General features: G+C 56.4%; 3 protein-coding genes across 8 annotated transcripts in view; 2 read left to right on the top strand and 1 right to left on the bottom strand.

Annotated features, from left to right (window-relative positions):
- Positions 1–22,767, bottom strand: part of LOC124251347 (carcinoembryonic antigen-related cell adhesion molecule 1-like) — a 1,036,279-nt gene that overhangs the window by 387,568 nt on the left and 625,944 nt on the right. The gene's annotated exons all lie outside the window — the stretch shown is intronic.
- On the top strand, positions 54–2,058 carry LOC124251353 (hormone-sensitive lipase-like). The gene has a single exon (XM_046684103.1). The coding sequence runs from the start codon at positions 789–791 to the stop codon at positions 1,791–1,793; it is 1,005 nt and encodes a 334-aa protein (XP_046540059.1). The 5' UTR covers positions 54–788; the 3' UTR covers positions 1,794–2,058.
- On the top strand, positions 3,203–21,535 carry LIPE (lipase E, hormone sensitive type). 6 transcript variants are annotated; one of them, XM_046684075.1, is made up of 10 exons: positions 3,203–3,284; positions 10,800–11,335; positions 13,818–13,908; positions 14,022–14,167; positions 14,377–14,562; positions 14,764–15,058; positions 15,888–16,115; positions 16,359–16,535; positions 18,649–19,070; positions 19,433–21,535. In XM_046684075.1, the coding sequence occupies exons 2-10, from the start codon at positions 10,820–10,822 to the stop codon at positions 19,655–19,657; spliced, it is 2,286 nt and encodes a 761-aa protein (XP_046540031.1). In that variant the 5' UTR covers positions 3,203–3,284; positions 10,800–10,819; the 3' UTR covers positions 19,658–21,535. The 6 variants fall into 6 exon arrangements, with proteins under 6 accessions (XP_046540031.1, XP_046540034.1, XP_046540028.1 ...); XM_046684072.1 differs by lacking the exon at positions 3,203–3,284 and adding an exon at positions 3,334–3,772; XM_046684077.1 differs by lacking the exon at positions 3,203–3,284 and adding an exon at positions 8,292–8,315.

Genomic DNA, 22,767 nt, shown 5'->3' with positions numbered 1-22,767 from the left:
ATTTAAGATAATATAGGTTTAAAAAAACAATAACTGGCACAGTTTCCTAGAACACCTTTAGTATTTATGATTGTCATCATCATCATCATTAATGTCATTATGCTCTGTGAGTTTCCAATGTAGTATAGAAGACACATGCAGAACCACAGTTCAAGGCTAGAGAGATGCTGTGGAAGATCTCAAATACCATTTAAAAGGACTTCAAGCTACAAAAATGGGAGGATGTCATTTTTTTGTAACATGGGGGTGAAATGATCAAAGCAATAATATAAGGAAATTAAACTGGCCAGCATTTGAAAGAATGAATAAAGAAGAAAAGATTATTACAACAGAATAGAGACTGCCTCCCCCTAGGACCCTTTCCTCAAACATCAGAAAGGGAGAAAAAAACAGAAAGCTCATCCAGAATCTGGCTTCTGTCATCCCGGATGAAACAGACGACTAAATTGGCATGCTTGCCTTAGGAGAAAAAAACATTTTAACTGAGTGATGAGTGGGGCGGGGCCCCATTTATGACACACTAGGACAAGCCCCTCCCCTCTGTTAGGAGAGTGATAGGCACACAGCCTCCTCTTGTCCCTAATCCCTCCTCCCACAGCAGGAGGCACACAAGTGCATCACTTGGCACAGGAGTGGGGGCCAGCAGTGGTCGGCCCACTTGCCAACTGCCTTCAAAAGGAAGACCAGGGATGTCAGGATGAAGGAGTGGAACCCAAAGGGAGATGCCATCATGAGGAACCAATGAGGGATCTGTGAGTAGGGAGGCACCGGGGAGGAGGGGCAGAAGGATGAGGCCTGGGAGATCAACATCTTCCTTGAGGGAAATAACAACAGTGGAGCCAGGTGCTGAGACAGTATCTAGGCTTGACCAGGAACCTGAGCCACACCAGACACCAATCACCCAGCCAGAGCCTGGGCCAGAAGAGGCACCCACAGCCCAGCCAGCATCTAAGACTCAGCAGGGACCCAACACCCAACAGGAGCCTGCTTCACAGCAAATGCCCTTCACTCAGCAGGAGCCCCTTGCTGAACATGAAGCTGAATCCCAGCAGGAGCCTAGAACCCAACAAAAAAATGCTTTGCTGCAGGAATTTCTTGCCCCACAGGAGCCTGCACCACAGCAATCACCTCCCACACAAAGGGTGCACTTCGCTCAACAGGAAGCTGCCTTGCAGCAGAGACCTGGGCCAGGACTAGAATCTAGAAGTCAAAAGGAACCACACTTGAGAGAGGGATGTGCAGCCCAGACAGGATCTGGCCCAGGAGAGCCACCTCTAGCTCAGCGAGAAGCTGGATCAACACCTCCAGACCAGCCTAGACATGGACCCCAAAATGGGCCACCTGCCCAGATTGAATCTATGTCCCAAGAGACACCAGGACAGTCAGTCCCTACTGCCCAGCCAACAGCTCCAGTGCAGGGAGCCAAATCCCAGCAGGGATCTTTCATGGAGTGGGGATTTCTATCAGAATGGAACCAAATGTCTTCACAGCAACCAGCCTCAGGGTGGAAGACACGCTTTGAGTGGGTCACAGATCTGGATTCAGAATCAGATTCGGGGTCTCAATCAGGATCCGATTCACCATCCACAAGGGGTGGGACAGTGGCCCAGGAAATGAAGCTCGTCTTCAAGGGGAAGTCTGGTTATGGAGTGATGTCAGGATACGGTGGGACATCAGCACCTGGGAAGAACAGCCCCAGCAAGAAGCACAGACACTACCGACACACGGGTGAGTGTGAGCCTGGGGGACAGGGAGCCTCCCAGGACAGTCATTCATTCAGTCAGGGGTACTAAGGACCACCAGTACGTCAGTTAGCCCGGGTGATCCCTCCCCAGTCCTGCCAGACAAAGAGCCCCAGCCCCAGTGATGGATGAGGAAGCTGAGGCCTAGAGAAGAGAAGGCTGTGCCTGAGGCCGCGCAGTGAGGAAGCGGCCCAGCCAGGATCCAAGCCAGGGTGGGACTTCTTCCCCTGCACCAGGCTGCCCCCCACAGAGGACTGGGGGGCAATCACACAGAAGTGGGCAAGGGCTCTGGGCTGGGGGCCAGGAAACCAGGGAAGCTGCCCTCCTGCCAGTATCCACCCATCCGTCCCCAAACCACCCAGCACAGCCCTGTGCAGACACCGCCACAGGCACTGGCGACACAGGCTGACGCGGACCCTTACCCTTGGGGGTTCCGTCCTGACTTAGGATCCTGAGCTCCCAGGAAGACACCGCTCCCCGGCCAGGCTGCCCCCCAGGGGAGTCGCAGGCCAGCCAGGCCTCATGGCCTTGGGGGTGTTCTCAGGAAGGGAGCCTGAGAGAGGGGCTGTGGGGTCCGCCAAAGTCCGGGCAAGGTCGGGGCTGGATGGAGGGGGCAGCGGAGGGGGGGACGGGCCAGGACTCGGCGGCCGCCAGCTCTCCCTCCCCTCCTCCGAAGCGGGCAGGGGCCCGGCGGTGCAGGCTCAGCCCCCGCTCAGGCCCCGACCCTCCTTCCCTGGGCTCAGAAGCCCGCCATGCAGAAGGCAGGCGCGCACGTTCCATCCGTGGACAGAGGGGTCCCTTGTTGAAGCGGCCTGAGGGCAAACAGGGCAGCCCAGTCGGGCGAGTCCGCAGGCCGCCATGCTGCTCTCGCGGAGGCCTGTCCTCCCGGAAGGGCTGCGTCTCCCAGGGCGGAGGAGAAGTCGGAACGGGAGTCTCTCAGGGCTGCTCGCCGGCTTTGGGACGGCAGGGAGGAGGGTCATGAGGCAAAGAGGGTCGCCGGTCTGCTTTTTCCGGCGCTGACGATGAAGAGCTGTTTCTTCACGCCTCCAGAACCAGGTCTCGAGAGACGCCCTCTCCACAGCGCCGCCACAGACCGGGCCGCTTCCCCTCAGGCGCCCGAGACGCAGTTGACTTTGTGCGCATGCGCGAGCCTCGAGCGTCACCTGTTTCCCGCCTTTTCGCAGGCACACGGCCCTCCCTCTACCGCCTCTCCTCCCGGCGGCTGGCACGCGGCTTGGGGCTAGCGCGCAGGCGCCGAGTATTCTTCCCCTCCCTTACCATTATCGCGGGGAGGGAGAAAGCAAAGAACCCTGAGAAAGAGCAATGAGAGAACTAAGAGACAAAGAGCGGGAGGAGAAGGCGGGGCTTCCTCCTCAACCGGCGGGCAGGCAAACCACGCCTCCAGCGCTGGGGCCCCGCCCCGGCTTTCAATCGCCGCAGGACCTAGCCCTCCCCCCACCCCCAAGCGGAGGCTCCGCGGCGCCCCACTCTCCCAAACCAGCGGGCGGGCTGGGTCGCGTTGTAGGATCCCTTCGTGGGAAGGTGAGTGGAATGCGATGCTGAGCGTCAGCACGTGAGAACATCTAGGCTTCCCTGCTGGAATGACCCCCACGGGACTCTCCACTAGTCCTGCTCGGAGGACGCTTTTCGCCGCCTCCAGGGCTGCCTTTTTTTTTTGGTCTGGGGCCCTTTAATATGCTTGAGGGGGCGTGGCCAGGCCGTAGGACCTAGCGGTTGGGGGCGGGGCCCGGCGGTGGAGTGAGGCCCAGATTGCTCAGGGGACGGGACCCAGAGAGGAGCGAGCCCAGGATTGGGTGATATGGGGGCCCGGCGGTGGAGTGTAGCAAGGATTGGCCTTCGGGGCGGGGCCTAGAGGTTGGAATTGGCCCAGCGCGGGGACCGCGGAGAGGTGATGGAGTCCGCCATGGAAACGGGGCACGCCAGGGTCCCTGAGGCCCTGGCCTCGGAGAAGACCAAAAAGGGGTCCAAGACCCGTAGCCGCCGACGGTGGCGAAAAGGCAAGGCGAAAGGTGAGCGCGCTGGGGTCGGCAGCAGCCCGGAAGGAACCTTGGACATCCTGCGGGGAACTGGGGACTGAGTGGACTGACCCACTGCCATGAGAAGTGGGGGAGCCCCTGGGCTGGCCCATTGCCGCCCTGCGGGGGGTGCGGGGATGATCCATGTGAGAAGGGGGTGATGTGAGAGCAGATTACTCCTCCAACCCCGACTCCAGGCATAGAGATTACCGGAGAACCTAGTACCATCTTGAGAATAGAGTCCAGAATGCGAGTGTACTAGACCAGGGTTCTCGCTCCCGCTCTGTACTCGCTGTGTGACCGTTGGCAACTCCTGCCTTCAGTGTTTCCCACATGGGTAATGGCTCAAGCGCCGGTTTTCAGGTTTCTGGCACTCTTGAAAGGATAATGGGGAAGAGGTTTGAAACTGTTGCCCAAACAGAAAGTTTAGGAGTGAGTAAGGGAAAGGTAGGTGGAAGGGGTGCTCCGTATTAGGGGATGCCAGGAGGCCAATACGACTCAAAACAGCCCCCTCCTCCCATCCTTAGTTCAGTCCTTTCATCCATTGTTGTCAAACCACCTGCTTCAGACCCGCTCCCCTGGTGCCTAACTTCCTAACCCCGAGTCCTTCTAGGACTAGGGGGCCCTGGGTCGGCTTTGAACTTGCACACCCTCCCTGGGGAAAAGGGATGGCTTACACCTGGGTTCCCTAGGGTGTCACATTATTTGCAGATCTCAGCAGGCTGGAGAAAGACTAACAGACCAAGAGAGATGCTGCAAGCCTCAGGCAGGGGCTCTCATTAAGTCCTTGCTCAGTTATGAGTATTTGTCAGTCCAACTGAGGACCTATGGGAAGTTCCTGTGGAGGAAAGCAACTGACATAGCCCCGGGGCCCCAGAGACCCCAAACTCATTGTTCTCCCAGCCATAGGCTGCATTATTAGCCAAGGATAGAACTGGAGTTGGCTCCAGATGCACACACGCAGGCTCAGACAGGCTTGGAGCTCAGATTGGGGCCCAAGGGCATTTACTGTCACACAGCAAGACAGCCTCACAAGCAGGACAGTGTACCCAGAGGCATTACAGGCCATAGTTAAGACCTTGGATATTGGAGACCTGCTTCCCCAGCCTATGATCTGTGGTACACTGGGCAACAGGCTCCCTCCTTCCCTGCCTCAAGTTTCTGAGCTATAAAATGGGCATAGTGATAGGAATACCTGATTTGTAGGGCTCTAGTGAGGTTTGAATGAGTGTAGTGCATTTGGTGCTGGCGCACAGAAAGCCCTCAGGAGAGGTGGAGGTTATTATTACTATTACTCCCCACTAGACAGTGAGTTCACCAAGGGCAGGGCTGTTTACCCCACATTTCCAGAGCCTGGTATGCCAGGCACATAGGCACTCAAATATTTACTGAAATAATAAGTGAAGGAAGGTGTGAACTGTAACACAGGGATACTAATAATTGTGCTGCCCTTAAGGTTGTCGTAAGGAGTCAAAATCCTCTTGGGTAGGGCTTCCTGCACAGCACTGAGCCAGTCCTACTCACAACCCCATGGACCCACCTACTCACAGAGGCTCCTTCCCCCAAGCTCCTGAGATTCACCCATCATTTCCTGATTCAGACCCAGCCCCTGCCCCAAAGGCATCCAGGCTGGCTGGCTGGAGCAGTCCTAGTCATCAGTTTGATCTTGCCAGTAACCAGATGCCAGGATGCCGCTAGTGTCATTATGATTACCCCATTTCCCAGATGAGACACTGCAGCTCTGAGGGACCAGTCATCTGGGCTTCCGTATCTGACCAGTGAGGGCAGAGAGATGGCCACCCCCAGCCTCCTGACGGTAGGGAGTATGTGAGCTCAAAACTGCTGTGTGTCCCAACCTTGATTCTGGACCCAAAAAGCTCCATTTGCACATATTTGTCCAGCAGACATTCACTGAATGCTTATTTATGCCAGGCCTGGGCTCTTGGTGGTGAGGACAGACTCACATTGAGCTGTAGACACAGACATTACTCAAATAACCCCACAAATGAGATATAATTATAAACTGTGATAAATACAAGAGAGAAAACCCTGAGAAAATGTAAGAGGGAGGCTTCCCAAGGAGGCGACATTGGACCCAAAAATGAGCAAGGGTTGACTGCTGGGCAAGGGGGGCAGGGAGGGCCAAGAGGACAGAATGGACAGAGACCTTGAGGCCCATGGAAGTGGCACATTATGGCTCAGAAAGAGCTCAGCATGGGAGGGGAGGAAGAGAGGAGGCTGGTCAGGCAAGGGGCCCAGATTGTACCTGGTTTGGGGCTTTATCCTGAGAGCAAGGATAGGGGCGTTGAAGAGTTGGGAGTGTGTGACCGGATTTATGTTTTAGAAAGATCCCTTGGCTGCTGTGTGGAGAAGAGACTGAAGGGGGCAAAATCAGGGACACAGAGTTGTTACAATCATCCAGATGAGGGTGCTGAGGGGGTGGGAAGAAGAGCCAGGTTCCAGAGGTTTCTAGGGGCAGAGTGAACAGGACTTCATGATGGATTAGATGGGGGTGGGAGGTGGCCAGGATGATGCCATGAGTTCTGGCTTGAGCACATGGGGAGAGATGCTTACACCACATACACACACACGCGGGCATACACCCAGGGACCATGATATGCACAAATATGAATGTATATGTCCATACTCATACAAACACATGGCCACAAAATCTCACGGGCCAAGAGAAATAGAGACACGGATATGCTCACAGGTTGAGAAACACACACAGGCGATGACACATGCATACAAACACGCCTTTAGACATACTGAGAAACATAAAAACACACAGACTGGGGAAAAATGTCGGCACACCCACCCACAAACAGGCCAGAACAAACACTAGGCAGGACATGTACCTACATATGTACATCGGTGTGAACCTCAAAGATACACTCACATCTGACCGTCCAGGAAGGACATGGCTGAGACGTGACAGAGAGAAGGAGCAACACTCAGATATACACAGAAACACAGCAGAGACAAGCAGTGCCATCCTTGCTGGCTCTGTGACCCCGAGCAGTCTGTCACCTCTGCGTCTCAAGTTTACTCTTCTACCAAAAGGAGTGATAATGGTCCTGACCTCATGGGTTGTGGGGACATGTGAAGCAATAAGAAGAACAGTTAGAGCAATGTTTGCTCTTTTATGCACACACTAAGGGATTGGGCTACACTCGCAAGCCCCCCTCCTACATCTGCCCCCCAGGCCTTTCCCCTTCAGAACCCTTGCCCCTCCCAGACCCCACACTGGGCCCTTCCTCCATCCTCCCCCAACTTCCTTCCCCACTGCCTCTCACCCCTGCTCAGTCCCCAGAGGCCAAAATCCAGGCAATGTGTCCAACTGCCTAGTCGCTCTTTAGGGCACAGGGCTGGTGCCCAGGTGGCAGGATCTCTCAGCCCTACCTCTGCCCCAGTCCTCGCCCATGGCCCTATGGGCCTGCCCCTGCCCCAGTGCCCTCTGCCTGGGATTCTTAGCAAGTTTCTGGCAACCTCAATATCTCTTCCTCCTGGCTCTACCCGGCCCAGCCCCGAGGGAGCCGCCTGGAACAGGGCAAAAGGCAGGACCCTAGAGTCATGAGGGCCTGGGATCCAGCCTCTTCCCCACCACTTTGCACAAGTTACTTGTTCTGTCCAAGTCTTCTCTGTCTTCATCTTCAGTAAAGATCCCCACCCCACAGAGGGGAAGTAAATGACAGTGGCTTCATAAAGTAGGAAACCACAGTCTATCATGCAATAAATACCACATGCTGGCTTGCGCCAGGCACCATGCAAGGGCTAGGGGTACAGCAGTGAATAAAACAAAGTCCCTGCCCTCAGCAAGCCTATAATCTAGTGAGGGAGACAGCAAACAACACAAATAATAAATTGGATGTGTGTTAGAGGGTGATACGTGCCACAGAGAAAAATGGCGCAGTATACATCCCAGAGAGGCCAATGAGATCCACAAAGCAAACCGCGTGCAGAAAATGCCACCCATGGAGTCCTGGTTACAAAACTCATCTCCTGCCTCAGTGGGCAGGATGGCCAAGTGTGACTCCCGGATGAGGAAACCACGCTCATCCAGGATCACCGGGCAAGTGGCTTGGGCCAGTGTTCCATTGTCACAGCCATTTAGCACTGCCTCCAGAGGCCTCTGTCTGTCCATATGTCCGTCTTCCCTGGGGAGGAGTAGTCCTCTCCCAAGCCCCCATCCACCTGCTTCTGCCCCCACTGACTCTTCAATCTTTCCTTCCTTCTTCAAATATTTGCTGAGTACCTACTCTGTGTTAGGCCCCACAGTGGGCCCTGGGGCCACCCCCTGCCCTTGTGGGGATGACATTCAAGGGGGAGAGATGAGGAGGATTCACCTACAGCCAAGCAAATGACACTGAGGCCTCAGGGCCTCTCATTTGCACAGGCCCCTTCCAAGGCCCTGTACCTAATTTTGTGTTTGTGATTTTATATTCTTTTTCCAAAAGAGCCCAACCTCCACCCCCTATAAGCTTCATAGCTCCATGAAGCCTGGTTCCTCCCCTGGGGGAAGACAAACAACAAACATGTAAGCAAACAAATGATAATTGCTAAAATTCTATAATTGTGTAAAATTCTAGGAAGAAGAACTAAGTATGATGGCAGAAAATAAAGATGGGGGGTATCTTAGATGGGGAGGAGCAGTTAGGGAATGTCTCTTCAGGTGACAAGCTGAGGTCTGAAGGGTGAGAAAAAGCTGGCCAGGCAAGGAGTACACGGATTAACAGAGGGGAAGTGTCTCTCTGGGCTTCGGTTTCCCCATATGTGAGGTGGGGATGAGAGTCACAGCAGGATGGCCTGTGCCGGGTGAGTGGCGGGTACTGAATCCCCAGTGTGAAAATACCACACAGTAGGACCTATGGCTTAGGCCCCTAGCCAAGCTTGGCACTGTCCTTAATCGGCTTTTGTCCTCCCAGGAGGGACAGGCAGGGCTAGCTACCCTCTCTCTCCCCCTAACAGCTGGGGCTGGCTGTGCCAGGGCCAGTCTGAGGGGGTGGGAGTGGAGATCAGTAGGCCCTTGCTCCCTGAATTCACCCTGGGGAGAGGGAGCACAGCCTGGCTGGGTGAGAGGGGACAGTTTGTTCAGGACGGGGGCTGAGACTTCTGAGTCCTAAGGGAGGAGGAGCTGAGGGCCTGGACTCCTGGGTCTGGGGGAGGAGAGGCCTGGACCCCTGGGTCTGAGAGAGGAGGGGCCAGGGGCCTGGACTCTTGAGTCCAAAGAAGGAGAGGGCTAGGGGCCCAGACTCTTGGGTTCTAAGGCAGAGGAGCCTGGGACAAGGACTCCCAGTTGTGCTGGGGCTGGGAGCGGGCAGAGGGGGCAGGGAGTTGGGCTCCGTTAGCTGTTTACAGCACGTGATTCTCACTGTCCTTTCTGGGTGGGAGGTGGAATGGGTGGCCACACCCTGAGCAGGCTGGGCCCCTCTCTGGGTTTATGCCCCAGGCTGCTACTGGCACTAGCCACAGTCAGCAGTCCCAGCCCGGGAGAGCTCTGAAGAGGCCTGGGAGGGGTGAGTGCACGGCCAGCTAGGAGACAGGAATGGCTGCTGCCAACCTCAGGGCCTGGAAGGGAGAGGAGACACCTTCTTCTGGGGGATCAGGGAGCCATCAACCCAGAAGCCAGGCAAGGTGCTGGGTGGGCTTCAGGAGGGAAGAATCTCTGGAGCAGAGGGCAGCATCCTCACCAAGGGGGGCAAGGGCAGCTTTTCCAAGACCTAGGTGACAGGATGGGGATCCCAGAGGAAAGATCACCGGGGACCCTCAAGTGTGGACAGTCGGGCCTAGTCCAGGGCAAGTTTTTGAAAGCCAGAGCTAGAGGCCCAGCCTCCAGAGCCCTGGGAGGAAGACCAGCTTAAGTAACAGCTCTGGACCCAGAGATCTGGGTTTGAATTCTGCTCTGCCACTTTCAATGCAGCCTTCAACTCCTTACTTAACACCTCTGGGCCTCAGTTTCCTCTCCTATAAAATGGGGATGCTACCGACAATAACTGAAACTTAAACCGAGGCAGTCTGGGTCTCAGAGGGTTAGTGAGGACTGAATGAGCAAACGCACACAAAGTTCTTAGCACAGGTCTGGCACAGAGTGAGCTCAAGGTTAACGACGGCAACAAGTGCTGCTGTGGCAGGCAGGGGAACAGGGCTGGCCCATGCAATCTGAGCCAAGTGGACAGGCCCGAAGGCCAGGGGACCAGCTGAGGGAGCAGTGGGACCAAGTTTTGGGGACCCATCAGAGGAATAGGGAAAGAGCTGGAGTTTGGAGGGGATTCCACAGCCAGACTTGAGGGACTAGGAGGGAGGCAAGAGTGACTCCTCAGTTTTAAGTAAGGCTAGAATTATGAACTCCTGGGTTTAGGAATTGGGCTTGGGACCAGGGTCCTGGGACACCACCAGGTAGGTGGGAATGGGTAGGCTGAGGGCTGAACTCTCCCAAATATTAGTGGAGGGGAAGGGCTTATGGGTGACACCTGGGGCCTGAGAGGAGGTGGAATGGGAGCCTGGAACTCCCAGGTCCTGAGAGAGGGGACCAACTGGGGATGCATACTTCTCAGAACCTAGGAAAAGGAGTCCTGGGCCCAAGGAGAATAAATGGAGACAGATGGCTAAACTCTTGGGTGCCTGAAGGAAGAAAGAGGGATAGATAGACTCCTGGATTGTAGGCGAGATACTGGAGCTAGGGAGCCAGTAAAAGTCCCAAATAAGAGAGCAGGAGCCCCTGGAGCCTGAAGAAGAAGGGTCTGGGGCCTGCACTCCTGGGTCTGAGGAAGAAGGGAGCTGAGGGATTGAACTCTTAGCTCTTGAGGAGGGAGAAAGGATCTGGGTACCTGGACACATGGGTCCTGAGGAAGGAAGGGGATGAGGCCCTAGACTCCACCCTGGGGTCTGAAGGATGCGGTTGGGGTCTGACACCTGGGTCTGAGGGAGGAGGAGGGCAGAGCCTGGACTCATGGACCCAAGGGCCCCAGCTGAGCAAGGGGTGATCCAGCCCTGCCTAATATGCCTCCCCACCTGCCCGCAGCCTCGCGGCTCACAAACACCATGGACCTGCGCACAATGACACAGTCGCTGGTGACTCTGGCAGAGGACAACATGGCCTTCTTCTCGAGCCAAGGCCCTGGGGAGACAGCACGGCGGCTGTGGGATGTCTTTGCTGGCATCCGGGAGCAGGCATTGGGGCTGGAGCCACCCCTTGGCCACTTGCTGGGCAAGGCACACCTCTTTGACCTGGATGCAGAGACGCCGGCCAACGGGTTCCGCAGCCTGGTGCACACAGCCCGCTGCTGCCTGGCGCACCTGCTGCACAAATCACGCTATGTGGCTGCCAACCGCCGCAGCATCTTTTTCCGCACCAGCCACAACCTGGCAGAACTCGAGGCCTACCTGGCCGCCCTCACCCAGCTCCGCGCTCTGGCCTACTATGCCCAGCGCCTGCTGGACACCAACCAGCCGGGGAGGCTCTTCTTCGAGGGTGATGAACGGCTCATCGCAGACTTTCTGCGCGAGTACGTCACATTGCACAAGGGCTGCTTCTACGGCCGCTGCCTGGGCTTCCAGGTGAGCCCCCTGCCCTGTCCCTCTGGGCCCATGGTGAAAGCACCCAGTGGTCCCTCACCTGGCCCAATAGTACAGTAGAATAACCCCAATAGTCAGTATTATTGGATTCAGAAAACTGCAGAATCACAAAGGGGAAGCTGTCTGGGGCTCAGACAGAGCTACACGGGGGTCTCAAACTTGTGGCCCCCAGGCCAAATCTACCATAGTAAGCAAGCTTTACCTGGCATAGCTTTTTGCACAAGTCCCCACTCCTTTCCATCATCCTACACTCAGGAGATTCATTCACTCTTGGGACCTGTCTGGCCTCTGAAGTCATTTAAGTTTGAGACGCTAGGAGAATAGTCAGTATTGTTCTCAAAGGCCCATCGATAGGAGCACGCCCCATTTAGTCATCCCACTGGAGGCATGGGAGGCAGGGAGGAAGGGTGCTAGCCCCATTTTATGGAGGTTCAAGGGGAGAGGGCCCACAGCTGCTGGACTGCCCCAGGTCTGGCTGGGCTTTTTTTTTTTTTTTTCGGAGGAAGATTAGCCCTGAGCTAACTGCTGCCAATCCTCTTTTTGCTGAGGAAGACTGGCCCTGAGCTAACATCCATGCCCATCTTCCTCTACTTTATATGTGGGACGCCTGCCACAGCATGGCTTTTGCCAAGCGGTGCCATGTTCGCACGCGGGATCCGAACCGGGGAACCCCGGGCTGCTGAGAAGCAGAACGTGCGAACTTAACCACTGCACCACTGGGCCAGCCCCGTGGCTGGGCTTTTTGACTCACCTGAGGAGCTGTAGAATCAGAATCTTTAGGCTGTGGAGAGGGCCAAGGAACACATCTGAGTTGGTGACAGTGAGGAAGACTTATTTGTGGTCCCTCTCCTCCCTGAACCAGGGCCCGGACCCCCAGCTGCAGGTCTTCTCCTACCCTCAGCCACCCCAAACCAGCCTCGAGAAACACAGCTCATCTCAGCACCAACAGCGAGGCAGCCCAAAGGCCTTCAGATTCATAGGAAAAGTAGTTTGGGCACTCAGAACTGGGGGGCCTTGAGGCACTAGGCTCAGAGCAGAGGCCTAACTTGCTTCTGTCTGGGGTCAGTGCCGGGTCCTCCAGTCACTAGCCATATCAGGGAACCCCAGCAGGAGTAGCTGGAGCTATGTGGCCCGGTAGCCCTTCAGACCCTCTCTGGGCCTCCCCCACCTTAGTGACAGCTGAATTTGGCAGCCTCTCAGCCTCCATCCCACCTCACCTTTTCACACTTCCCCATAGGGCAGCCTGTCCTCACCAATCCAGCCTGGGTGTTCCTGGGAATTTCCCTTCACCTAAGCTAAACCCAGAAATATTGATCAGCCCAGCTGGGCCAGTTGGCTCCTGCCTGTGTCCCGGCCATGACCTTGGAGTCACAGGAGAGAGATTCCGGGGCCACCAGAGCCAGCATCCCAGCCACAATGGCCAGGCACCCCTGTGCTCTATGGCCCACTGGGCCCCTGGCCAGGGGCAGGGCTATGCCTCACAGCTACCCTGTGAGGGCCCAGGTGTGCTGTGTTGCATGACAGCCTCCACGTGTAAAATGTCAGCCCCAGGAGGGCAGAGGCCTCCTGTCTGGATCTCGCTCAGCCCCTGCTCCCACCCAGTGCCTAGCACGCAGCAGGACCTAGGCCAGTATTTGTTGAATGAACAGAAGAACCCTGCTGGCCCCTTGCCCAGCCTCCTGTGGCTTTTTTTCTGACCTTGTCTCCCTGTTGTCTTTTCTTAGCTGCCCAGCTCCTCTCTCAGACACTGTGTCTCCCCGTTTGACTGTCTTTCTGCCTCAAGATCTCTGGCCCTATCTGTCTTTGACCATCTTCCACCTGTCTTTCTGCTGCCCCTAACTGGTCCCTATTGCCTGCTTCACCTCATCTCTGTCCTCACTGATTTTTAGGAAATCCCTGCATCATCTTACTCTCAGCTCACAACCTTTCGGTGACTCCACCCCACGTCTGGAATAAACCCAAATTCTTCAGACCCTGTGTGAGTCCCTTTGCTTCTGACCTCACCCCCTGCCCTCTCCCCTGCTCACTCTGCTCTGGCCATACTGGCCTCTAGCTTTCCTTCTCCACACCAAGCACCGACCCGCCTCACAGCCTTTGCACTTGCTATGTCCCCTGCAGGGAATAGCCTTCCCTTGCTTCATTCGGATCCCTCAAGTTCCATCCTGGAGACCCTTCTAAGTAGCCTGACCCCTTGTCGTCACTGTGTCCCCTCCACCTACTGTCTTTTCAAAGCATTAGTCATTACTTGACATTATATGGCATGTCTTTATTTGCTTATTGTCTGTCTTCCCTTCGACAGCATCAGCACCATGAAGGCACTAGAGCAGTGCCTGGTACACAGTGGGAGCTCACTAAGTGTTTGCTGAATGACTGCGCCATACCCCCTCCCCGTCTCTGCCCCTCACTCCTGCTGGCCCCTCTTCCTCTCCTGGGCACTGGGTGACGCAGCGGCATCTCTCCACAGTTCACACCCGCCATCCGGCCATTCCTGCAGACCATCTCCATTGGGCTGGTGTCCTTCGGGGAGCACTACAAACGCAATGAGACGGGCCTCGGTGAGTCCTGGCCAGGCCCTGATGAAGTCTCGCCTCCCCACCTGTCCCTCCTCCCCACCCCTGCCCCAGCAGCCTGACCCACCAGGCTCCCTGACGCTCCTCCCCACCCCCAGGTGTGACTGCCAGCTCCCTCTTCACCAGTGGCCGCTTTGCCATCGACCCAGAGCTGCGTGGGGCCGAATTTGAGCGGATCACACAGAACCTAGACGTGCACTTCTGGAAAGCCTTCTGGAATATCACTGAGATTGAGGTGCTATCGGTGAGCATAGGGCCCAATGAGAGCCCCAACCTGTTACAAAATGGGGATACTGAGGCCCAGAGACCCAACCCAGGCCACCTCAGGTCTTTGCAGGGCTCCAGGCCCAGGGATGGCACATGAGGGAAAAGACTGGGGGGTCCAAGGGAAGGTGTCGGGGAAACCCCTACAAGCAGCCCCTTCCCAGCACCCCTACTGTTCCCTCCCCTCAGTCTCTAGCAAACATGGCATCGGCCACCGTGAGGGTAAGCCGCCTGCTCAGCCTGCCACCAGAGGCCTTTGAAATGCCACTGACGGCTGACCCCAAACTCACAGTCACCATCTCACCCGCCTTGGCCCACACAGGCCCCGGGCCTGTCCTCGTCAGGCTCATCTCCTACGACCTGCGTGAAGGACAGGTAAGGCCCTAGCCTCAGCCAGTAGCAGGTACAGAGCCAAGGAGCATAGGCAGTCCCCTCCCCAGGACCTACCCCCAGACACCCTCTCGCCTCTCTGTTCACACCCGTACCCGCTCCTGTCTCTGAGCACATCCACTGGGTGGGGTGAAGTACAGGCAGGCCACCAGAGCCTCACCCGCCTCCTCCTCCCTCACCCTGCAGGACAGTAAGGAGCTCAGCAGCCTGGTGAAGTCCGAGGGTCCGCGGAGCCTGGAACTGCGGCCACGTCCCCAGCAGGCACCCCGTTCCCGGTCCCTCGTAGTGCACATCCACGGCGGCGGCTTTGTGGCCCAGACCTCCAAATCCCACGAGCCCTACCTCAAGAGCTGGGCCCAGGAGCTGGGCGCCCCCATCCTCTCCATCGACTACTCCCTGGCCCCCGAGGCCCCCTTCCCCCGTGCGCTGGAGGAGTGCTTCTACGCCTACTGCTGGGCCGTCAAGCACTGCGCCCTCCTCGGTGAATCCCAGCCCCTCACTGACACCCGCTCCCCCTTCCTAATCCAGCCTGCTTCAGCCCCCACCTCATACTGCAGGGGGAGTGAGCCATCTAGTGGCTCAAGCCTCAGTCTCTCACCGCAGCCTCCCCTTCCATCGCCTACCACCCAGCCCTCTGCCACATGTTTACCCCCACCCCTACCCCTCTCCTCCATCTCTGCCTCAGCGCTTTCCCCCACTGCCCCTCTGCTCACCCGACCTTCCATCTCAACCACTTCCTCCTGTGCCTCCTGCTCCCCCACTCCAGCCCTGATGCTCCATCCCCTCCACCTCTCCATCTCCTCTGACCTTGTCTTTCCTCCTCCTGTTTCTCCATCCCTGCTGTCCTACACTGGCTCAGCTCCAGCCCATTCTTCTAGCTCCTCTGACCTCTAACTTCCGACATCTTGGGAGGCACAGAGCAGGGCAGGGCCACGCCTGTGACCCTTCTGTGCTGTCAGCCTGAACCCTGGCCTTCCATCTCCTGGCCTTGGATGCCCCTCCCTCCCGAAATGGCCCTTAGTCTCTCCTTTCCTACCACCCACCCTCCTTGCTTCTGACCTCCAGCCTTGCAAGCTTCCCCAGAGCTTCCTGATCTCTGGGCCCCTCCATGTCCTAAGTCGGCCTGATCCTCTGACCACTGTCCTCCAGATGGGTCCAAATCCTTCCCTCAGTCTACCAGTCTCTAAAATTGCAGTTGGCTAGACCTCAGGCTTGGGGCCCCCAAGCCCCAGGTCTGAGAGCCCAGGGCTCCTGGCCCAGAGCTCGAGTTCCTCCTTGCCAGGCGTGACCAAGCCCCTCCTTCAAACCAGGCTCCACAGGCGAACGGATATGTCTCGCAGGGGACAGTGCAGGCGGGAACCTCTGCTTCACCGTATCCCTTCAGGCAGCAGCCTATGGAGTACGGGTGCCAGATGGCATCATGGCAGCCTACCCGGCCACAATGCTGCAGTCTACCGCCTCTCCTTCCCGCCTCCTGAGCCTCATGGACCCCCTGCTGCCCCTCAGCGTGCTCTCCAAGTGTGTCAGCGCCTATGCTGGTAAGGTCACACCCACAGACCTGGGGGCCTGGTGGTACTTGGATGCCTGGGTCCTGCAGGAACAGGGGCTACAGCCCAGTCTCCTGGGTCTGAGGGAGGAGGGGCTGAGGAGAGGAATCTGAGATTCTACTGAAACGCTCAGATATTCTTGGGTCCCTGGGGACACAGATACCTGAAGTTCTGGGTGTTGAGAAGGGGCCCAGAAAGAGAAGAGACCAACTCAGGCCCACATACACTCCACAGGTGGGGAGACAGAGGACCACTCCGACTCGGACCAGAAGGCACTGGGCATGATGGGGCTGGTGCGGCGGGACACAGCTCTGCTCTTGCGGGACCTGCGCCTGAATGCCTCCTCATGGCTCAACTCCTTCCTGGAGCTGAGCAAGCACAAGGCCCACACCAACTTGGTTCCTGTGGTGGGTGAGTGAAGCCCTCCCCTCATAAACCCATCCACAGTGGCCAGGAAGGACAGCCTGGCACACCGAAGTCTTGGGGGAGTTAAGGGGCCATGGCCTGGGCACACAGGGAAGCAGAGATCACCTTTGGGTTCTGCCCCCTATCCATCCTTGGTCCCTACCACAATATCTTGATTTGCCACTACAACCCACATCTGGAAAACCTAGGACTTCTGGTCCCCCAGGTCATCTCAGAGTCCTAGGAACTATAGGATTTAGCCTTCCAAACAGCCTCTGCCAGAAAGGCACCCTGGGAAATGACTCAGAGGCCTACCACATGTCTTCATTCTCACTCCCAAGAACACCAGCCCTTAGGCCCTCAGGTGGGAGTGCAGCCCTCCTAGATTCTTTCCAGACCTTTAACAGACGCCTGTGGGGGTAATACCCACCTCTAGGGGCTGGCCTAGGAGGCTGGGGTGGCCAGATTAGCACAATGGACAGACCTCAGGAAGTGGAGGAGATTCCCAGCCTTGGGTGGGTGGCAGGACCCTCAGGCAACCAAAAATCACTTCCATCCAGGGATCTATTTTTCCCCCACCTTTTTTTTAACATCTTAAGGATTTTGAAGTACAATCAACCAACCAACTTTCTATCTCTAGCAAATCATTATTTCCTAAGTAATAGGAATTGCATGTTCAAAAGTAAATGCAGTTCCTATTATTCAGAAAATTATTCCAATTGGGTGTTTTATTTTAAATTAAGTTTTTCATTTTAGGATATTCAAATAGATACAAACTACACACAAAAACAATTAAAAGGGATTTGAATTTTAGGCACATGGACCATTGAGCACTGGGGTTTTCCTTGTAGGATATGGTGACAAGTGGGCCCCTAGAGGCACACATGTCAGTCTAGCTCCTTATGGTACCAGGTACTCACTGGCTGCTGGATAATGTAAGCAAATATCGGTATCTGTGAGCCTTGCTTTGCTCCTCTGTGACATGGGTGCAGTAAGAGTACCTGCCTCATAAGGCTGTTGTAAGGACTGCATGCGCCTCTTTGTCAAGCACCCAGCACAATACCTGACACACAGTAGGTGCTCTTGGGAGATTCTGGCACCTGTGACTGGCTGTGCCCTGTGACTCTAGTCAACAGTTCTGTCCCAGTGACCTTCTGGGTCATGATGCACTTATGCAGTTCTTCTCATATCACCTTGCATTTTGCCTTCATGGATTTATAAAGACAAGTGAAAAAACTAAAAAATGTAGGGTCCTGGCCCTAGTGGTAAGCAGCAGGGGTCTGATAAAACTAGTGGAGCTGAGGCCAAGGTAGGCACACCAAGCCGGCCAGACACACATCTTTAGCATCATTTGAGTACTTGCTTGCCTGGTTACTCCAAGGGAAGGGACAAAACTGAAGAACACAAAGGAAATTTGGAGGGCAGATCTATGTGGCTACAGGTGTAGGTTCCCTGGGAATCTAATATATCCCCAAGACTCTTTTTAGCACCCTGTGAACAGAGCCTCCTTTCAAGTCATGTGGGCCTGCCACGTGGCCACGAAGCCATCACTACTCCACTTTGATCCATTCCATACCTTCTGTGTCAAGTGGCCATAAAAAGTTGGCTGGGTCTCACGCTGGGGCCAGGGAGGCAGCTAGAACAGGGCACCAGGCCTGGTAATAAAACCTTAATGTTGACATGACCTCCCAGAGAGTAGCAGTACCTAATCCCGTATCTTATCCCACTGAGTCCTCACCACCTCCTGTGAGATAAGGACTATTTTTATCCCTTTTGTACAGAGGAGGAAACTGAGGCTCCCAGAGGTAAAATGACTTGCACTTAACCTTCCCAGTCACATACACACACACCCCCCTCCACTAGGACACAGCTCCACCTCCAAGACCTAATGACTCCTTCCACCCCCACCTTAAGAGTTGCAGCCTGGGGCACTTGGAGCTCCCCACCCATCCCCAAGGAAGGAGTCTGGGGGAGCACTCTAGGCCTCCACAGCCCTAGGATGCAGCTCCTCCTCCAGAGGCTACAGCCCTTCCCATGACCTTCCCTGCCAGCCACCCACATACCCAACCAGCAGAGCCAGGTGTATCTGGCCAGCTTCCTGACCCTGTTCCTCTCCCAGAGCCAATGCGGCGCAGCGTGTCTGAAGCAGCACTGGCCCAGCCTGAGGGCCCTCTGGGCACAGACTCCCTCAAGAGCCTGACACTGCATGACCTGAGCCTAAAGGGCAGCTCTGAGACATCGGAAAACCCCGAGCTGTCGCTGTCGGCAGAGACACTTGCCTCCTCCACACCCTCGGATGTCAACTTCTTACTTCAGTCAGAGGGTACAGTTGAAGCGGCTAAAGCCCAAGAGGAGATGAGCACGAAGGACAGAAGCCGCGGCGTGGGGGCCGCTTTCCCTGAGGGTTTCCACCCAAGGCGCTCCAGCCAGGGCGCAACACGGATACCCCTCTACTCGTCGCCCATCGCCAAGAATCCCTTCATGTCACCGCTGCTGGCACCAGACAGCATGCTGCAGAGCCTGCCGCCCGTGCACATCGTGGTAAGCGCCAGACCAGGACATTGCATCCGCCAGGAGTGGGGCGGGTGGGGTCCAGGCGCACCTGGGGAAGAGAACTCCCGGGAGGGGGAAGAGGTAGGAAGCCCAGAAAGAGATGTGCCATCAGGAGAGAAGGCCTGGCAAAGGGAGGACGGAAGGGAGTCAGGATTGCCATTTTCTTTTGCAGTCTTGAGCACCAAGGGGCAATGGGGCAGCCACTGGGCTTGGAGAGTCAGGGAAGGGGAAAGAGAGACGGTGGATCTCTGAGGGAAGGGAGAAGCTGGGTAGAGGCCAGGGAGCCCAGTTAAACTCATTCTCTAACTCCTCCCCCCACCCGTGTCCATGTGTCCCCCGACTCCCCGCAGGCGTGTGCGCTGGACCCCATGCTGGACGACTCGGTCATGTTCGCGCGGCGGCTGCGCAGCCTGGGCCAGCCCGTGACGCTGCGCGTGGTGGAGGACCTGCCGCACGGCTTCCTGAGCCTGGCGGCGCTGTGCCGGGAGACGAGGCAGGCGGCGGCGCTATGCGTGGAGCGCATCCGCCTCATCCTCGCTCCGCCCGACCCCCCGGCAGCCGCAGCGCCGGTCTGAGCCGCCAGCCCAGGCGGACGGCGCGGGGAGATGGGGGCTGCGGGAGGGCGACACTAAAAGCTTCTTGTTCGCATCTGTGCATGGAGCGCATCCGCCTCATCCTCACTCCGCCCGGCCCTGCGGCGTCCACGGCGCCGCTGCCGCTGCCGCTGCCGCTGCCGGTCTAAGCTGCCGACCGAGGCAGACTGCGCGGGGAGACGGGGGCTGCGGGAGGGCGACACTAAAAGCTTCTTGTTCCCATCTGCGCGGGCCTCGGTAGTGAATGTGCTCTAGGATTGGTGGCGCTCTGGGGTGGGCATCAGGGACCCCTACAAGGGGCTGCTGGTCTATCTGGCCCCTCCTTAGGGCCGGGCGGGAGTGGACGAGCTGTGCCTTACGTCAGGGACTGCAAGGTGGGCGGGGCGAGGACCGAAAGAAAGCTGAGACCTTGGCCTGGGGGTGGGGGTCGGGGGCAGGGAACACGCACACAAACCAGCCTGAGACTGTTGGACCTGCACTCCACCATTGCCTTCTACTGCTGCACCGACCGCCGCAGGGGCGGGGGCCTGGCCCTACCTTGCTGGTCGGTTTGGTTTTGTTTGTAAATAAAGTATTTAATTAGTTTGACTTCTCTCAAATAGAGTAGGGGTTCGCCCACCAGGGGGCAGCATCGGACTCTGCTGCTGCGAACTGAGAAACCTGGGACTGGAGAGTAGAAGGCTGGGGGCCCAACTTCTGAGTCTGAAGGAGGGGTCTGCGGCCCTGGATTCTTGGGTGGCGAGGGACTGGACTTCCCTGCTAACATGACCCACCTCCCCCTCAAACTTAATCAAGTAGAGTGCCAGAGGACTCTCAGTTCTCAACTCCTCGCTTTATAAACTCATCCCCGGCACCCACCCAGGAAAGAAAACCCACACTCCCTATAGAACTGGAGCAAAGCTAACAGGAAACCAGAAACAACTGGTCACCCACGATACTAGAAGCCCCAGCTGTGACAGTGACTCAGTCCCTCAACCAAGACTCTGAGGCCTTGCCATTTTGTAGGTCCTGGGTTTGGAGCAGAGATGATTTCTATCCAGGGCCTACTCTCAAGAGACTCGGGGAGGGGCAGGGAGAGATCACCCAGACACAGGCTGTCAACAGCCCCCAAGGGCTCCATCTGTGGTAGTCAAGGAGGGCTTCACAGAGGAGGTGATCCAAGCTTGACCCTAAAAGATGAGCACAAGTTTGCTAGGCAGAAGAAACAATGTTGTGAGAGCCAATGGACAGTGATCAAGGCCTCTCCTGGCCAGAAGATGAGGTGCAAAGTAGAGAATGGACTGAGGGGCCCCGAGTGGTCAGGAGCAGATCCTGAAGGGCCTGGAGTGCAATTTGGACTATAAGTGGAGGGCTTTGGGAGCCACAGAAGGGCTTTGAGCAAGGGAGGGACAGGATCAGCTCACGGCAGTGAAGAGCCTGCTGGGACATTGGGGGATGGACTGAAAAGGGCAAGACTGAAGCCCCAAAGGCAAAGGAGGAAGCTGGGGGCAAGGAAAGACCAGGCCTGGGCTGAGGCTGTGCCCATGAGGGTGGGGAGCAGGAGTAGGAGTGGAGCAGATCCAAGAGCCATAACTGAGGCTGGATGAATAGGATTTATTGAGGGTGGAGTGGAGATTACAGGAGAGCATGGGGACGAAGATGACACTTGGGTCTGGCTGGGGGAGCAGATGGAGAGGGAGGCTGTCTCTTTATGGGAGGAGGCTCAGTTGTGTACCAGGCAGGTAAGAGGTGCTGAGGGCTGTTTTGCACATGGAGAGATCAAAAGGTCTTCGAGACAATCCAAGGGAACATCCAGAAGGCAGCAGGAGGCAAGAGAGCAGGCTGGGCATTCACTTCTGGCTGGAGCTGAAGGACTAGAACCTGTCCAGGAAGAGTGGGCAGATGGGACAAGCAGGCTAGGACAGAGAGAGTCCGGAGGACCATGGTCCCCAGTAAAGAAGTAGCAGTGAATGGTGAGTCCTGGAGGGTTGTAAGGAGCTGCTGGAGAGGGAAGAATCTAACCAGGAAAGAAGAGGATGTAAAGCAAAGGGACTGTCAGGCGGGAGGGAGTGGTCTGCCTCAGATAAGGACTGTTCACCTCAGGCCTCAGCAATGAGCAGGTGGGTCCTCAGGGACCTTGTCCAGAGCCATTGGAGGGCCATGGGAGGTAGGCAGCCAGACGTGGAGGGTTGAGGAGGGAGTGGAAGGTAAAGGACTGAGCCAATGGGTACCACAAGCCTTTAGCTATAAAAAGGTTGAGAGAGAATTCAAGGGAGCTTGATGCAAGTTGTTTTTATGTGTGTGTTTAGAGATGATAGAACATGTTTTAATGCTGCCAGGGAAGGAAGGGAAAGACACTGGAGCAGAAATACAAGAAAGCAGTCCTGGGGATGGAGAGAGGGGCATCCTTACCTCAGAGGCCCTCATTGACCCAACAAGTGACTTCTGAGTCAGGGCCTGTGATGGGAGATGGAGCCATAGCCCAGAACTCTCCCTGAAGGTCCAGATCCACTGGCCCGAGTCACAGTTCCCCCTGAGTTCCAGCTCATTGGATCCCTTGCTTATTTCTGCCAAAATAGTCATTACCCACCAACTGTTCCTCTTTCCTGTCCCCATCTCAGGGATGACGCCATCATCCCCAAGTCCTCTAGGCCAGAGTTCTGGGTCTTGTCCTGGACATCCCCCCACCCCATAGCCCATCAAGCCCCATATTCTGTTCTTTCTGCCTCCTGAATCTCTGCCTTATCCCCTCGGCCTGTGGCCTAATCCAGGTTCCATCCTCTTCTTCTTGGGTCCCTGCCCAAGTCACCTTCTGGGCTACTGGCTCCCAGTCTCATTCCTCCAGTTCTGGCTCCAGCTCTGACCCAGTCCTCCCCTGCTCTAAACCCTTCCATGGTTCGTTAATACCCCCCCTCCCCCACCCCGGGCCTCAGGACAAACTCCAAGCTCCTCAGCCTGGCCTCTGCTTACCTTTTCATCCTCTTCCAGCCTTACAGTTACCCAGGCAACAGGGGCCGGACGCCTTCCGCTTGGGCACCACAATAATACTCCTGCATGCCTCCCTGTCTTTGTTCATGCTGAAACACTGTCCCCTACGCTCTTCACCACCTTTG

The sequence above is a fragment of the Equus quagga genome, chromosome 13 (genome assembly GCF_021613505.1).
Source record: "Equus quagga isolate Etosha38 chromosome 13, UCLA_HA_Equagga_1.0, whole genome shotgun sequence".
NCBI classification, from domain to species: domain Eukaryota; kingdom Metazoa; phylum Chordata; class Mammalia; order Perissodactyla; family Equidae; genus Equus; species Equus quagga.
Note: the sequence above shows the minus strand (reverse complement) of the source record. Positions and strands in the feature narration are given on the sequence as shown.

Coding starts and splice junctions, on each gene's coding strand:
- LOC124251353 (XM_046684103.1), top strand. CDS start 789: ATGAGGCCTGGGAGATCAACATCTTCCTTGAGGGAAATAACAACAGTG.
- LIPE (XM_046684072.1), top strand. CDS start 3,655: ATGGAGTCCGCCATGGAAACGGGGCACGCCAGGGTCCCTGAGGCCCTG. Junction 14,563..14,763: donor ACGACCTGCGTGAAGGACAG/GTAAGGCCCTAG, acceptor CTCACCCTGCAG/GACAGTAAGGAGCTCAGCAG. Junction 19,071..19,432: donor TGCCGCCCGTGCACATCGTG/GTAAGCGCCAGA, acceptor GACTCCCCGCAG/GCGTGTGCGCTGGACCCCAT.